The sequence below is a fragment of the Oryx dammah genome, unplaced genomic scaffold (genome assembly GCF_014754425.2).
Source record: "Oryx dammah isolate SB20612 unplaced genomic scaffold, SCBI_Odam_1.1 HiC_scaffold_28, whole genome shotgun sequence".
Taxonomy (NCBI): domain Eukaryota; kingdom Metazoa; phylum Chordata; class Mammalia; order Artiodactyla; family Bovidae; genus Oryx; species Oryx dammah.
Window position 1 is genome coordinate 104,533,309 of NW_024070212.1, and position 16,552 is coordinate 104,549,860.

A 16,552-nucleotide genomic window follows, 5' to 3' on the forward strand; every position below is an offset into this window, starting at 1 on the left:
AATATTATGTGTTATCCTTCATTTTCCCTTTGATTTTTGACCCAGGATGTAGAGTTTAACTTGCATAAGGTAAACGTATGTTATGTGAATCTACTAACTATCTGGTCTGTAGGGACTGAAGGGAAAATCCCACTGTGGTATGCGACTCTGAAATATATGAAAAATTCCATTTACAAAATTCATATAAAGGCTATTCAGAAGCAGACAATATGACAAAGAAAGAGATTCTTTGAGAGATGTCTAATTTCTTCTGTTGAGTTCATGGACTCAGACATGCTTGTATTGGAAAAAGGTCCACAGTCTAGCCAAAGAGAAAAGACTGTTCCTTCTAACACCCTCATAATTGGAGGACAGGCAAGAATCACTGAGCTGGGATATGATCCAGAGAAATTCATTTCGGCCCCACCAAACACGAGCATTCTGACCTACACGAGCAGAAGAGGATAGAGGGAGAAGAGGAAAGAAAACATAAAAGGCTCTACTTACCAGAGTTGCAGGGTGTGCCTTGGGCAGATAAGAGAGAGAGCCTTATGGAGCAGCTCAGCCGTATCGCACACACAGTGTAAGCTTGGTGTTAGCGTCCAGCATGCGACTGTTTGTTTTTTGCAAAAAAGAACCCCAAACAGGTCGTCCTCTTTTCCCTTTGTGCATTTGTGCTTAAACTCCAAAGGGTTAGTTAAACTTGTAGGCAAGGATGTCGGTTAATCAGAACAGTACTTCACATGAAACACACACAGGGTAACAGGGCACATCATGCTCAATGTAGAGGTGCTCAGCGGCTCGGCTCTCGCTTCCCTTCTCCCCTCTCTTACCCTTTCAAAATGAGAACTGGGTGTTCTCAGCAAGCGAGTTCGTTAAAACTCTTCATGTACGCCCGTATATGGTGAAGCAAGGAGCCATTAGAAGTGGGTTACCTCACAAACAGAGGGCTAAACCGGCACGTTCATTTTGGAAATCTGCTCTCAAATAAATCACAGCCGGTTCTACATTGTGGCCTTTACAACTCCAGCTCCTGCTATACACATGTCAGGATCAGAGTCAAAGCATATTTTGCCTAAATATCATTTTGAGCATTATCTAGACCAAATCTGATCGCCACAGGAGCTTAAATTGCCTCACAGAATTTGGCCATTGCTTCACAACATAGGAAATAAGCAGGCAAACACACATATATGTCCCAGAGACACATGTATATAATATGGTAAGTTTACATATACACACAAGTATCCAGGAAGAACTCAGGACAACCAGGAGGAACATAACAACTTCCATATAGTCCAGGCAATGAATACGGTGGTAACTGGTAAAGACGTCACATGATGGGGTGACTATGGATAAGGGGAACCAGCGTCTCAGTCAGTGCAGCTAATCCACCACTTTGTTTTGGAAATTGACATTTCTCATTTATTCAGTAGATAGGGAAAAAAAAAGTATGGGGGGGCGGGGGGAAGAGGTCCACTGCCTTTACTTCCCAATATTCAGAACTCCCTGCTGTCGTTTGAGTGACAACGCCACAGAGTAACCATGTTGCCTTCTCATCAGATATGACACAAAATTCAGGTTCTCCTTGACTGTGGTCTGCCACAAAATGCAAGATGACACAGCAGTGAAGCAGGTCTAAAGGATTAGCCATATGCACCTTCTAGTGACTCTGACTGACCAACACATCGTGGAACCCCAGTAAAGAAACACGAGACAAATGGCTGCTGTGGTGAGGTTAAAAATTAAGTCACACTGGTCACGGAAAGCTAGTGATCATGACTCTCAATCAGCAAAGCTGCAGTCATACTGTTCCCAAGGTACCTTTCCAACACCTGGAGAGAAAAACTCAAAGTACCTTTTGTTCCGTCTGTTGGGCCAGCTGGCTCTGGAGTTGCTGAAGCTGGTTTGCTGAACCTTCACAAAGGTCATGGTAAGTCTTACTGAGGGCATTCAATTGCTCAGATATCTGTTCTTTCTCTTTTTCTGACAGCCTAGAAGATGAAGCATTTAAAGCTCCTTTAGAGAAAGACCTTTTCCCCAATTCTCCTCTATTGTTTCAAAATGACGTCTCCACCTTGGATAGTATTCTTCTTTGTCACTGTTTATGATGGATCATCTGGTCAGTCTCCCATACTCACTGAACACTTTGGCATCTAGCTCATGGTTTTCCTGTCTGTCTCAGACTGAGTCATGATTCTTGCTGATGTCAATGCTCATGCCACCAATTATCTAACACTCTATACCTGTAGTCCAGCAAACTTCTCAATCCAAACGGCTTGCAGGCCACTTCAGCCTCATCCATACTTAGATGCTGCCATCCTCTAAAATTATTCCGCTTCTGACATTTTAAACTTCAAGAATCTACTATCTGATTATAACTTCTGATTATAATCCTACCTGGCTAGCTTTCTTCCTTTACTCTTATATCTCTTCTTTTTTAAAAATGAAATATCTTAAAGAGACAGAAGAGAAGGATACAACAAACTCATTTACTCATTACCTAACTACCCAACTTTCCCAAACTTTAGGATTTTACCAGATTTTCTTCAGACCCTTTTCTTGAATCTGGTGAATTCTGCAAGGTCCTTTCTCATTCTATCAATACATTGTGTTTCTGAGACTGAATCTTATGATTCATCTTAAAACTACCTGTCGATTTACGAAACCTTCCTTGACCTCTCCATTTCTCTTAATCCATCTATTATCTTTTCTTCTCATTAAAGCCCACACAGTCCACCTTCTCGATCAATCCCTCCCTGTGACCCTTGCACTCTTTCCTCACTAACAAGACCCCAAACCCAGATCAGTCAAACTCTTTGACTTTTCTGATCCCACCTGCAGACCAAGTCTATCTAGTGGCGGGAGGGATTCCAAAATCATGTAGAAGTCCTCCTGGTCCAGCCACTACCAGACTTCAGTGCTTTCTGACAATCCTCTGGGCGCCCACTCTAACTTTCAGCAAACAACCTCTTTACCTATTTCAAAGAGAAAATACCGACCACTGGGCACTAATTATCTTAATTTCTGACTTTACTTCTGGCATATTTACCTGTATCTATACCTTCCCTAATCTCCTTTTCCCCAGACCTCAGAGGAAAAGCTGCCTCAACTCCTATGTAAGTCTGTACTTTCTACCCATAGATGCATTTTATCCTCTTCTACATCCTCTGCAACCCCTCTTCCATGATATCAATTCTTCTCTCCCTTTTGGTCCTTGAGACTCTACAGTCCATAAACACAGTTAAGTTCCTTCAATCTTTAAAGAAAAAAAAAAATCTCTCTTGATCATAAATTCTACTCTGAGTATTTGGTCTATTATTTCTCTCCTTTCCCACAACAAGCTCCTCGGAAGAGTAGTCTAATTTCACTACCATTACCTTCCTTGCCTCATGAGCTCCCCATTCCTCTAAATCTGACATCATCCCCCAACTTTTCACCAGAGTCACCAAAAACTTCCAACATGCCAAAGTTAATAGCCATGCCTTACCTTTACTTGACTTTTGACCATTTCCTTCTTTTTTGGGATTCTGTTCTCCCCTGGGCTCTGAGGTTTCACTCATAATTTCCTCTTACTCCTCTAAGACTCCTTTATAGGCTGAGAAGCCCTTGAACCCTTGTAAGATAATCCAGTCATGGTTTTTACTATGCTAATCTCTATCACTTCAAATTTCTCTCATAAATTCTAAATTTACACATATACCTGCCACTGGACAACTTTAGTGGAATGACTTGAGGCATAAGTAATGTATCAGGGACTTCCAAATACATATTAGAGGTTTATCCTCTGACGTCCTGTGGGCTCTTCAGATTCATAATATCTGAAACTAAAGTGGCCTTCTTACCCATCAAGCCACATCCTCTCCTGTATTCCCTATCTCATTTGGCAACATCACCAAATGTCAGTGGCCCAAGCCAGAAACCTGGGAGTTACACCTGATCATTTTCATTTGTCACAAAGCCCTGTAAGTTCATCATCCTTAATATCTTTTGAATCTTTGTCTCTTCTCCACCTCATCATTTCTTGCCTGTATTGTCAGAACAGCCTCTTAACTGCTCGCTGAGGCCTCTACTCATGCCTCATGTCTATCCATTCTCTATGAAATTGTTCTAGAAACCTTTATGAACAGCCTGATCAGGTTCAAAAGCCCTCCTGACACATAAAATGCAAATTCAGCATGAACTACAAAATTCTTCATAATCTGACTCCTGCCACCTTGAATTCTCCAGCCTGAGTTCTCATCATGACCCTGAGTTTTGGTCAGTAAGATCCAGTCCTCTACATGTGCCATTGTATCTCATTTATGACTCACTTGTGACCGTGCTTGGCCAAGAAGATCTGTGAAGTTTTAACGGCCTCAGAGACTTGCTCCCTCTTGGTTGTCAGCTCCTCTGCCAGGACCTATGTAGTAGAAGAAAAGAGAAAACTTCAGAGGCCAAGAAACTGAAGAATCAAAAGTCATTTAAAATAAAATCCTAGGGTAAAAACCTAGCTTAGGTAAGATTTTCATTACCACTATCTAGAGTGATATAGAAAGCAGAAACACAAATAAGATGACTTCCTCAGTTTCTTTAAGTCCTGGAAGCTAACATTTACTGAGATAACAATCATTCCTGAGTGGCCCATATGTACCTTATATTATCCCACCTAATGAGCAATCTCATATTATGCTACCAAGGAAGTGATAGAGGGACCTTCCACTCACCTGTTGTTCTAAAATAGCCTTTTCAATGTCTGTTGGTTCTTTGGTCTGGAGTGAGGTAGCTTTGCTTTGTGTATTCTTTGCTAGGATAGATACCCAGCCCAAAAGTTCTTTAACCTTCTCCACATGCTCCTGTTTTTCCTCCTCTACCACTTTCTAGAAGAGGAAATAGAAAATCAGTATCTTGGTCAATGTGTTACTAGACAGGCCTGATTCAGAGTTCCTAAAATAAAGACATGAAAGTTACCTTTCAGTAGCTCCAATAACCCCAAGTTAAACATAATTTATCCCACACACAGCATTGTTCACCGGTGCCTGTGTGATACTAATAGCTAAGTTCATTACACCTAGGTCGGCACTTTTCTTAGAAAAGCATGCTATTTTCCTATGGGATGTGCATTCAATAGTTATTTACTAATTTTAAGAAGCCCTTCACATATAGCATCTCATTTTCATAATTCTTAGATTTTCAAGTGAAGAGATGGACATCTACAGAGATTAAATGAGGTATGTACTGACATAAAGAAAATCTTTGGCCAACTTGTGTAGGCAAAAGTTGGCACAGGTTAATGTTTCCAAGAGCATTTCTTTTGTAAGAGTTATTAAATATGTATAAACTTATTTTGCAAAAACATAGATTTTTGTAATTACAGAAAGACTGCATACTCATTACAGCAAATTCAAACAATCTGAAATGCATAATATATGTCCCTTTAATCTCATTTCCCCAGGAATTTGGTACAGAATATTTCTAAACTTGTTTTTGCACTCATTTTGTACCTCTGTGGTACACACTCTTGTTTTTTCTGAAATCGTAATTATACATAGAATTCAAACTTGTTTTTTCTCTTCAAATAATGTATTATAAGTATCTTTCTATGTCAGTTCATTTAAATCTATTTCATTATTTTTAACAGTTTCATAGCATTCTATTATATGGAATTTGGATATCTCCAATATTTCCCTTTAACAAATTACGCTTTATTAAGGATCCCTCTTCACAGCTCTTTCTTAAAGCTTATAGTGTTTCTAATAATAACAAAAGCTGGAAGTGGGAGTGTTGGACACAAGACAGTCAGTCCTCATTATTCACTAGAAGGTTGTCATGTGCCTTAGAGAGAAAATGTGCTTTAATAAGACTTTTTCAGGTATGAGTTATGCTTCTCTTAGATAGGAGTTTAGTGTTAGTGAATCAGCAAGATATATTAAGTAAAGTCCTGGAGGAGGGCATGACAACCCACTCCAGTATTCTTGCCTGGAGAATCCCATGGACAGAGGAGCCTGGAGGGCTACAGTCCACAGGGTCTTAGAATCAGACACGACTGAAGCGACTTAGCACACAGGCATTAGGTAAAGTGCTTTTAAACAAAAACACACATAAAACCAGGTTGTGTGTTATCCACTGAACAAAAGTTGGCAGGAACCTAACCCTGTGTTCCCATGGGTACAAGAATTCTCTATTTTGCTGGTGCAGTGCACCCAGCAACTTCATGGGAAAAGTACACAATGGACGTCAGCTGTGTGTGCATTTTAAATCGACAGATGAGGTACAAGATTTTTTTATTCTACTCTCAAGATGATCTAGAACCAGCTGTCCTCACCTCCTCCTCCTCTAGCCGCCGGAGCGCATCACTGATGTATTTCACATGCTGAGTTGTTAAGGTCACCAATGCTGTGTAGCGAGTCCTTAAGTCCATGAACTATGATTCAAAAAAAAAAAAAATTTAGATAAGTTATCTGCCAAAAAGTCAATTTAAATAGTTGACAAAAAGAGGAAGTTTTCATGAAGTCACATGCTCAACAGTAATCAAATCATAAGGCCCAGACGAGTGAATCCTCCCTTGAGGCCAGTGTACACATCCTTGCCCACCCCCTCCTTTCACCTCTTGCGTGATGGCATCTGAAGAGGAGAGCATGCGACGGCGCTTGCCCGGGGATTTCTGCTGCGATTCCACAAAGGCCTTGTATGTCATCAGCTGTAATTCATAGTCCTGGGGAGGAAGACACGGAACTGCATTTACGCCGGGCTTAGGGCTCACACACACCATGCAGTAGCACCGCAGCGTTTCCATGGTGATGACCCTCTAGCCCAGAGGTTAGCAAACTTTCTGAAAAGGCCATACCATCTACCCACTTCTGCCACTGCAAGTGAAAGCAGCCGTAGACAGCAACTAAAGGAAAGAGTGTGGCTGCGTACGATAAAACATAACTTACAGACACTTCAAGCTGAAGCTGATATAATTTTCATGTGTTGTGAGGTATTATTATTATTATTTTTTAATAGCCTTTTCTCATGGGCCATATAAAATAGGCAGGCAAGCTGGAGTTAGCCTGTGGATCAGGTCTGCAGACTCCTGAGTTGGCAATTTGTTGAGTGCTAACTGCATCCTTCATCTCACATACAGGGTGACTGAGACAGGAAGTGAGTCTCCCAATTAACTCAGCGGGTGAGCAACACAGTCAGGACTGGAATCAATCTTCCATCCATCCCTAAACTAATGCTCTTTTCGTGTCGCCATGCTATTGTATCACTTCCTCTGCAATTTTAAGAGTGCTGCCCTGGTCCAGGCCCTCTTCAGGGCTCACATGATGCTGCAACAGCCTCCTATTCTCCTTCCTAGACTCTCACCTCCAGTTTATTTTCTGTCATGCTACTGGAATAACTTTTCTAAAGTCAAAAAGATAACCACTTCATTTTCCTGTTTCAAAGTTTTCAATGACTTAGAGCAGATCTCCTCAAATATCAACCTTCACCTGGGGATCTTGTTAAAATGCAGTTTATGCATTTCTGACCAGTTCCCAAGTGATGCCAATGCTCCTGGTTCAAAGACCACATTTTGAGGAGCAAGAACAGATGGTAAAGACAAAGGAACCGAACAAGGCCTTTCATGGGTTGATCCCAATCTCTTCTCCCAGTTTTCATAATCACTGTTTCTCATGTATGCTATAATTTCTAGCTATACCAGGATAGCTACAATTTGCTATTTCCTCATATAATCATTGTATTTTATTCCTCTCTGTGCCTTTAATTATGAAGTTCCTTCCTTTTGCCTGGAATGTTTTGCTTTCTGTTGTCAACTTTGAACATTCTAGGCAGGAGGAAAATACTGAATGAGTGCTTAAGCAGTCTACTGAAGGAAAAAAAAAAAAAGCTTCACCAGTGGCTCAGTGCTAAAGAACCTGCCTGCAATGCAGAAGCTACAGGAGACACCAGCTCAATCCCTGGGTCAGGAAGATCCCCTGGAGAAGTGCATGGCAACCCACTCCAGTATTCTTGCCTGGAGAATCCCATGGACAGAGGAGCCTGGGGGGCTACAGTCCATGGGGTCACAAAGAGACACACACAATTGAAGCGACTTAGCACGGTCATAGTAACAACCAAATACTAATAAAAAACCATTTACTGAATGTATTTTAATTTTGAGGCATTGTCCTATGTATAAATTATCTTATTTAATCTTTGTGACCACTCAGTGAGGTAGCTACTACTATTCATAATTTTGCAGACATAGCAACAGAAACTCTAAGGGGTAAATGTTTGCTCAAAGTCTTAAGCCTAGAAAACGTCAAAGCTAGGATTTGAACCCAATTCTTTGTGATACCAAGTCTCCTGTTATTAACTAAAGAAATGTATGCATTAAAAAACTATTTGCTGAGCACCTACTATGTGCTTGTCATTGTTCTGAGTGCTACACACATAGTGGGAAACAAGTCAGAAAAAACTTCGCTCCCCTGGAACTTCCATTCTAGTGGGAAGGCACATGATAAACAAATCAATATAGAAGAATCTCAGGTCAGTTTTCTTTAAAGACCTTATCAGAGAAATAGGGAGTAGGGAGCCAGATCTTGCATAGCCTGATAAACTATAAAAGAATTTAGAATTTCAGTATGAGTGTGACAAGAAGTCATGAGACAGTACCAAGCAGGAGAGTGACAGGATCCAATCTATTATGTTTCAGCTATGGCAAGGTACACATTTCCCTCACATTTCAGTATCACTAAAATGGGAAAATGTCTCACTTGGCATTTGCAATAATTGGTGGAGTTTCCCCCTTTTGGGCAGTGCGTAAAGTAACGCAACTCATAATCAACAGTGTCTGAGGTTCCATGATACGCGGTACGTTCTTACAAAGTGAGTCTGGCTACTGTGTGGGAAAATAGCCTGAGTGCAGGAGCAGAAGTGAGAGAGCAGCTCAGAGCACTGGAGCAACTCCAGAAGGTTCTTCACTTAGATGTGAACCTGTGGGGGGCGGTAGCGGGGGGAACGGGCGCTGAGGCACAGTCAGATCCGAGAGCACAGCAAGATGGACCCAACTAGGTCCCAGACTGCTATTAAACATAAGGTTTAAGCTGAAGAGAAGAATGATGACTCTTTGGGCTTTTTTTTGCCTCAGCAGTAAGGAAAATGATGACACTATTTCCTGAGATATGCAAGACAGTGAGAAGTGTGTTGAGAAGAAAACCCAAACATTCTGTTTTTCACAAGGCAAGTTTAAGAGGCCTGTCATTCACCCATTCAGGAGTCAAATGGAGACTCCTCGAAACTCATCTCTTATCTGATATCTCTCTGAGCATCCCCAAATATGTGCCATGACAAACACACCTGCATTAACTTAAAGATGGAGCAGAAGAGATCTGCTTGCTTGTCCAAAAACAAAACCTCCAGTGACATGCAGATCTTCAAGCTGGAGACTATTTATGTTACTTTTAGGACTGGCAGCATTACCTTTACAATGGTGGAGTATTGCTGGGAAAATTTTTGACACTGGTCCAGTTTCGTCTGATTTCTCTCAATTTCTGCAAACAGCTCCTAGGAACCAAAACATCACAACCTTTTATCATTGTCATTATCATCACTGAAACAGGTAAGCATTTATTATGTTCTACGGCAGTGGTTTTCAAACCTTAGCTGTGTCAGAATCACCTAGAACACTGGATAAAACATAGATTGCTGGGTCCCATCTCCAGAGTTTCTGACTCGATAGATTTCGGTTCGAGTCTGAGAACTCTCATTTCTAACATGTTCCCAAGTGATGCTGAAGCTGCTACTCTGGCTGTCAGCACTTTGAAAATCACTGTTCTAAGTAATTTACATGTATCATTTCATTTAATCCTAACTACAAAAACCTTATGAGCACAGTAGAACAAATAAGGACAATATGCATTTTACTGCTGTGGAAAGCAGAATACTAAGAGATTAAGTAATTGGCTCAAGTAAGGAAGCCAAAAAAAAAAAAAAAAAAAAAATCCCTCAAAATGCCAACATATAAAAACAGCTTTGAATGAGATAATTTTCTTCAACTCATAGCTTCCCTGGGTTTTCCTTTTCTATATTCTAATGCAATATTGACCATCTAGTGCTTTCAATATATACTCAGGGGAACTCAGGATTAGAAGGGGCCTTCCAATCTTGGAAGGCCCTAATGCAAAACCAGTATCCAGTGACCATTCTGCTTGAACCCTTTTCAGAAGGGGCTCAGAATGTCTTGACATTTGGGGGGAAGTTGACTGCGACTTCCACTGGGCCATGCCACACCCACCGTCTGCTGGCTGAGCTGCTCGGAGAGTACTCTGCTGTCCTCAGCCTGGCCTGGCTTCATCATTTCCTGCTGGGCAGTGGTTTCCTCAATCCATTTGATGAGAGTTCCATGGCAGGCTCGGTAATCTCCCAGGACTTCCTGGATACTTTCTAGCTCAGATTGGCTGCAGAAGCAAAGGGAAACTGCTATCAGATATCTTAGTATAAATACAACTAAGTAAAAAAGGCAGTTCCCTCTTTAGCCCAGCCATGCCTCCAGCTGAGCTTGACCACAGAGGAATGAATACATCTGTATTTCGAGGGAACAGCAATGCAACACTGAGTGGGAGCGGAAACCAGGCGTGCCCTGCTGACCTGGAAACTGCTTTGAAGCCTGGCATCCTGTGATAATCCCTGTCAATTTTTTCACCTATGTTGCCAAGGATTACCGGGGTTGCGAATAAGGTAGTGCTGCCTGTACACTTTGGTCTCCTGGTGATAGAGGACCTGTCAGAGTGTACAGCCATGATTTATGACTCACTGTGGTTTCTTGGGGAGAAAAGTAGGGGTAGAGTGGGTGAAAAATAGTAGTTACTGTTAATTCCAGTAACAGCTTCTTATACCACTTTTATTAGTCTCACTAGCAGGGATCGGGGAGCCTGCTGGGCTGCTGTCTCCGGGGTTGCACAGAGTCGGACACAACTGAAGCGACTTAGCAGCAGCAGCAGCAGCCTTGGGATGATAATTCAATTATAAAGAATTAATCCAAACTTACATGAGTCTCTATCACCCCTCTCCCTATATATTTTCCTAACTAGCCTGGCCTCAGATAGGTGGTTTTCTGTCTTCCCTATTCAAATCAGTCATCAAAAACAGAACCTCAAATAACACATAAAAACACTAAATTAGTGAATGAAAAGGAAGCAAGAAATTCTGCAAAGCCCCACTATGAATAATGACTCATATTAAGTATCAAAGCTAGAGAATTCCCTGGTGGTCCAGTGGTTAAGGCTCGTGCTGCCACTGCAGGGAAGCAGGCGTTCCCTGATCAGTGAGTGCATGCTTACTCAGAGGCAGGAATCCATCAGGACGCGGTAGAAACTAAGTGACAGTGTGACATTAACTGACAGTATACATTCTGGACAACATTCTGACCAATCTCTGCCTTTAAATAAGCATACACAGAAATAACTCTATTTTCATTTAAAACCTAGTTTCTGAACCCTAGAGAAGAAAAGAGGGGGGCTATCACTCACCGGGTCTCGAGCTGGGCAATGACCCGGTGCCAACGGTCTTGTAGCTGGGAACCTTTTTCCTGACAGCGCTCCAAATCCAGGTTTCGCTCTGGGGTCAGACGGCTCAGCTGCTCTGCCACCACCTTGGCCTTGCCAATTTCCTCATCCAGGACTGAAAACACTGAATTCTTGTCCTTCGCATCACTAAGCCAGTGCTATGAAAACACAAGCAGAGCAACAGGTTAAATATACTCCATGATAAAAAGGACTCAGACTGAGGAACAAAACAAGTTATTGTCTATAGCTGGCTCCATGTTACATCTGTGATTCAAACCCAGACTTTACAGTGTTTGCGCCAGAAATGCCTCCATAGTCCTTAGGCACACTAGGCAACCAGTAGAGAAAAGTGCAAGAAACCTGTTTGAAACTTGAGTGTTTGAAACCTGACTCCACCACTTATAAGCTATGAAACCATGATAAGCCACTTAGCCAATCTGAATCTTGGTATTCTATCTGCACATAGAGATAAAATTCCCTCCTCTAGCCACCTCACAGAGTTGCTTGTGAGGATCAAAGGAGGTAAGAGCTAAGTGATTTATAAACTTACACCATAACTATTGATTGTATCCAATTGAACTATGACTTTACTGGGGAGAAAAGGGAAAAAATAAATAGAGAAACATGGTCCTTTATCTCCCTTTTGTGGTTAGACATATGTCTCGATCCTCTCTTCTTTGGACCTACATAAAAAGACATTAAATATAATATTCTGCCTAATTTGAATGCAAACTTTAATCAGTGGCATGCCATCCAAAACTGCATTTCTCTGCTAACCCCAAGCAATGAGTATGTTAAGTCAAACTAGGAACTAGGAAACCCAACCCGTAATGTAGACCGATGGGACTCCAGAGCTGAAAGATCTGCTGGCACTGCTTCTTCTTGACTCAGCTTGATTTCATAACCTTTGACTAAGAGTTCAGCATCCTGGATGCTACGTACTATAACATCGATTGTCTTCAGCCTGTGAGGATAAAATCACTTCCATTAGTACATGCATTTTAAGAGCTGGGCTATGGACCTGGAGCACTACCAAGAGAGTCACCAAGTGTAACTGTCAAAATCAACGTCACCATTACTAAATGATGACAGGGTTTCATAAAACAAGCACAGTATATGTACTGCCAATTTAAGCCAATTGAAATATAGCTGGGAGGACACTGGGGCACACACACACATGCGTGCATATGGTGGGGGTCTCACGAGAAAACAGGCTTGAGGACAGAAACCCACTCAAAACCATGAAGACTCCAAGATCTCCTCAAGGTCATAGGTGTGGATGTGTGGCTAGAGGCAAGACCCTCAAAGCCTAATACGCAGTCTAGATAAAAATTTCTCTTTCTTTAGTGTCCCTTTTTCTGTTTTAAAAAGAAGGATCTAATCAAACAGAAATGAGATTCGAAATAGTCATAAAACTGCAAATCAGCTCCCCTTCTTCTCTTCTATATTCCCAGCATTTGTTCACTGCAGCCCAAATGAACCCACTCCATGTTATTTGGAACTAAAGCCAAGGTCTCTTTTTATGAGTACAAGCTCTTCAAAACCTGCAATCTTCCTGAATTGTTCATGAAACATTCCAGATGCTTTTTTTTCCCCATCCGAATGGAAAACATTGCCCTCTTGACCCAAATTCTCACTCACTCACTTGTTTAAATAGACAGTGGAGAGACCATACACATGGTCCATTTTCTCCACCAGCAGATTGAGTTCCGAGCGCAGAGTCGGGACACTGGAACCAGATGAGGACTGATGGAGAAAGCTGCTGCATTTCACGGAAACAGCATCCAAGTCCGCCCTCAACTGCTGCAGATCCTCTTGAGTGTGCTACCAGGAACAAGACACAAAACAAACACAGAGCCAGAACTGAACCAAGAGGTTAGCAACAAGTCCTAGTTTAGAACAGCAAAGTATCAGAAACAGACCAAATGTCATATACAGGAGAATGATGCAATAAACCAGGCCACAGCAATGAAGGCAGAGCAGGGCAAAGAATACAAACAAATAAATTCTGAACACAGACCTGACTGCAGACATGCCTTCAGTATAAAGACAAAAAGAATTACAAACTCTAGATAATAGGTTTACTTTCTGTAACACTATGAGTTGGCAGTTCTGAAACCATGATCTGTACATGTTAGAATAAAGCAATAAGTAAATTTACATTATGGATAATGTAAAGGAGGATTCTCAGTCTTGAGGAAGGGAGTTACAAATATGGAAGAAAAGAGAGGTTAGAATAAGCCCTGAGGTATTGGTTTGGAACAGGACGGAAAGAGATATATACGAATACTTGTGGTCACGTGTATGCTCTATCTGCTGCGCAGGCCTAGAGTAGAGGCCCAATAAAAATGAGCACACTCAGCACCCGATCTTGGTTCCTAAATAAAGGGACCTAAAGAAAGCAAGACTCCTTGGAGAGACACTGATTCTAGGGTTGGGGCTGGTAAAAGTAAGAGGAAGCAGGAATTGTTGAGGTAGGAGATGCTACCAAAAGGGCAATTATGGGTATATCCCCTGGTGGTCTGGTGGTTAGGACTCTGCACGTCCAGTGCAGGGAGCACAGATTGCATCCCTGGTCAGGGAACTAAGGTCCTGCAAGCCACTCAGTAATAGTAGTATGTCGCTCAGTCGTGTCCAACTCTTTGCGACCCCATGGACCGTAGCCTACCAGGCTCCTCCCTCCATGGGATTCTCCAGGCAAGAGTACTGGAGTGGGTTAAAAGGCATTTATTAGGTCAATTAAAGAAATTTCAATTAAGGTCTTAGATAACAGTAATATATTCAATATCAGTGTTCATTTCCTGATTTTATTCACTGTCCTGTGGTTATGTAAGAGACTATCCTTGTTTTTTGAAGTATATAGGGGTAAAGGAGCACCATGTCTGGAAGTTATTCTCCAAAAAAAGATTATTATTATTATTAGAAGAAAATGACAAAGCAAATATAGAAAAATGGTAACATTTTTGGAATCCAAGTGAAGGCTACATGAGAATAAAAACTTTTCTATATATCTAAAACTATTTCAAAATAATTAAAAAAAAAAAAAAAACTCCTTTAGAAGAGCTCAATATTAACCTGAATTTCTTTGAATGCTCTCTTTTGCAGGGACAAATAGATTTTGAATGACTATAGAAAAGTAAAAAAAAAAAACTTCAATATGAGAATTATAGGTTTCTTTGACATGACTCTTTTCATACCGTTTATGGGGATCTGGAGGCAAGAATACTAGAGTGGTTTTCTAATGGCAGAAAGTGAAGAGGAAGTAAAGGGCCTCTTGATGGGGGTGAAAGAGGAGAGTGAAAAAGCTGGCTTGAAACTCAACATTCAAAAAACAAAGATCATGGTATCTGGTCCTATCACTTCCTGGCACACAGATGGGGAAAAAGTGGAAACAGTGGCAGATTTTATTTTCTTGGGTTTCAAAATCACTGTGGACGGTGACTGCAGTCATGAAATTAAAAGAACTTGCTCCTTGGAAGAAAAGCTATAACAAACCTAGACATCATATTAAAAAGCAGAAACATCAGTTTGCTGACAAAGATCCAGATTCATAGAGTCAAAGCTTTTCTGGTAGTCATGTACAGATGTGAGAGTTGGACCATAAAGAAGGCTGAGAGCCGAAGAACTGATGCTTTCAAACTTTGGTTCTACAGAAGACTAGAGAGTCCCTTGGACAGCAAGGAGATCAAACCAATCAATTCTAGAGGAAACCAACCCTGAATAATCATTGGAAGGACTGAAGTAGAACTGAAGCTCCAATACTTTGGCCACCTGATGTAAAGAGCTGACTCACTGGAAAAGGCCCTAACGTTGGGAAAGACTGAAGGCAAAAGCAGAAGGGGCAGCAGAAGATGAGATGGTTGGATGGCATCATCAACACAGTGGACATGAGTTTGAGCAAATTCCAGGAGATAGTGAAGGGCAGGGAAGCCTGGCATGCTGTAGTCCATGGGGTTGCAGAGAGTTGGAGACTGAACAGGAAGGAACAGTGACATGCCTCACACAGCCTCAGATTCTTTTTGACCAAAGAAAATTACACTGGGTTCTCATCCCTCTCTTAAGGCTTAGGAATTACAGAGACAGTTGAGAAAACTCACTCATTAGGCATTCCTTTCCATTTCCTTTAAACCCCTAGATCAAATCTAATATTCTTCACAGAGCTCTCCTGTCACACCCCAAGTAGAAATGTTCCAGTAACACTCTACATTCATACAGCAATGTTTGCTTGGAAATCTGGAGGTACACTAGCTATTCTCTTATGACATCTCTTACACTGAAATCTCTAACTGTGACTTTAACCTTCTGCTCTTCTTTAACTACACTATAAGCCAAAAGCAAGGACCTTTGGCTTACTTTCATTGCAAGCCCCCCAAAACTTAATAAAGCAATTAATATTTGCCGCTTTTACATCAAGAATACCACCTTACATTTTCACAGCATTTTACTTTTCCAGGAGGCTCATGACATGTACTATATCACTTAATTTTCAAAACTTCTGTGACTCATATAGTTCAGTTCAGTTCAATTGCTCAGTTGTGTCTGATTCTTTGCAACCCCATGGACTGTAGCACACCAGGCTTCCCAGTCCATCACCAACTTCCAAAGCCTGCTCAAACTCATGTCCATTGCATTGGTGATGCCATCCAACCATCTTATCCTCTGTCGGCCCCTTCTCCTTCCCCCTTCAATCTTTCCCAGCATCAGGGGCTTTTCCAATAAGTCAGTTCTTAGCATCAGGTGGCCAAAGTATTGGAGTTTCAGCTTCAGCATCAGTCCTTCCAATGAATATTCAGGAATGATTTCCTCTAGGATTCACTGGTTGGATCTCCTTGCAGTCCAAAGGACTCTTAAGAGTCTTCTCCAACACCACAGTTCAAAAGCATCAATTCTTCGATGCTCAGCTTTCTTTATAGTCCAGCTCTCACATCCGTACATGACTACTGGAAAAACCATAGTTTTGGCTAGACAGACCTTTGTTGGTAAGGTAATGTCTCTGCTTTTTAATATGCTGTCTAGGTTGGTCATAATTTTTCCTCTAAGGAGTAAGCGTCTTTTAATGT

At 41.4% G+C, this 16,552-nt stretch overlaps 1 protein-coding gene across 10 annotated transcripts in view; it reads right to left on the reverse strand.

Moving 5' to 3' along the window:
- Window positions 1-16,552, reverse strand: part of MACF1 (microtubule actin crosslinking factor 1) — a 336,445-nt gene that overhangs the window by 125,348 nt on the left and 194,545 nt on the right. For all 10 annotated transcript variants that reach the window (XM_040231602.1, XM_040231599.1, XM_040231601.1 and 7 more), the window contains 10 exons: window positions 13,138-13,316; window positions 12,318-12,456; window positions 11,457-11,650; window positions 10,223-10,385; window positions 9,409-9,492; window positions 6,566-6,673; window positions 6,284-6,382; window positions 4,686-4,838; window positions 4,293-4,381; window positions 1,838-1,973 (listed from right to left, as the gene is read on the reverse strand). In XM_040231602.1, the coding sequence (XP_040087536.1) occupies window positions 1,838-1,973; window positions 4,293-4,381; window positions 4,686-4,838; window positions 6,284-6,382; window positions 6,566-6,673; window positions 9,409-9,492; window positions 10,223-10,385; window positions 11,457-11,650; window positions 12,318-12,456; window positions 13,138-13,316 (1,344 nt within the window). The remainder of the gene's footprint in view (window positions 1-1,837; window positions 1,974-4,292; window positions 4,382-4,685; window positions 4,839-6,283; window positions 6,383-6,565; window positions 6,674-9,408; window positions 9,493-10,222; window positions 10,386-11,456; window positions 11,651-12,317; window positions 12,457-13,137; window positions 13,317-16,552) is intronic.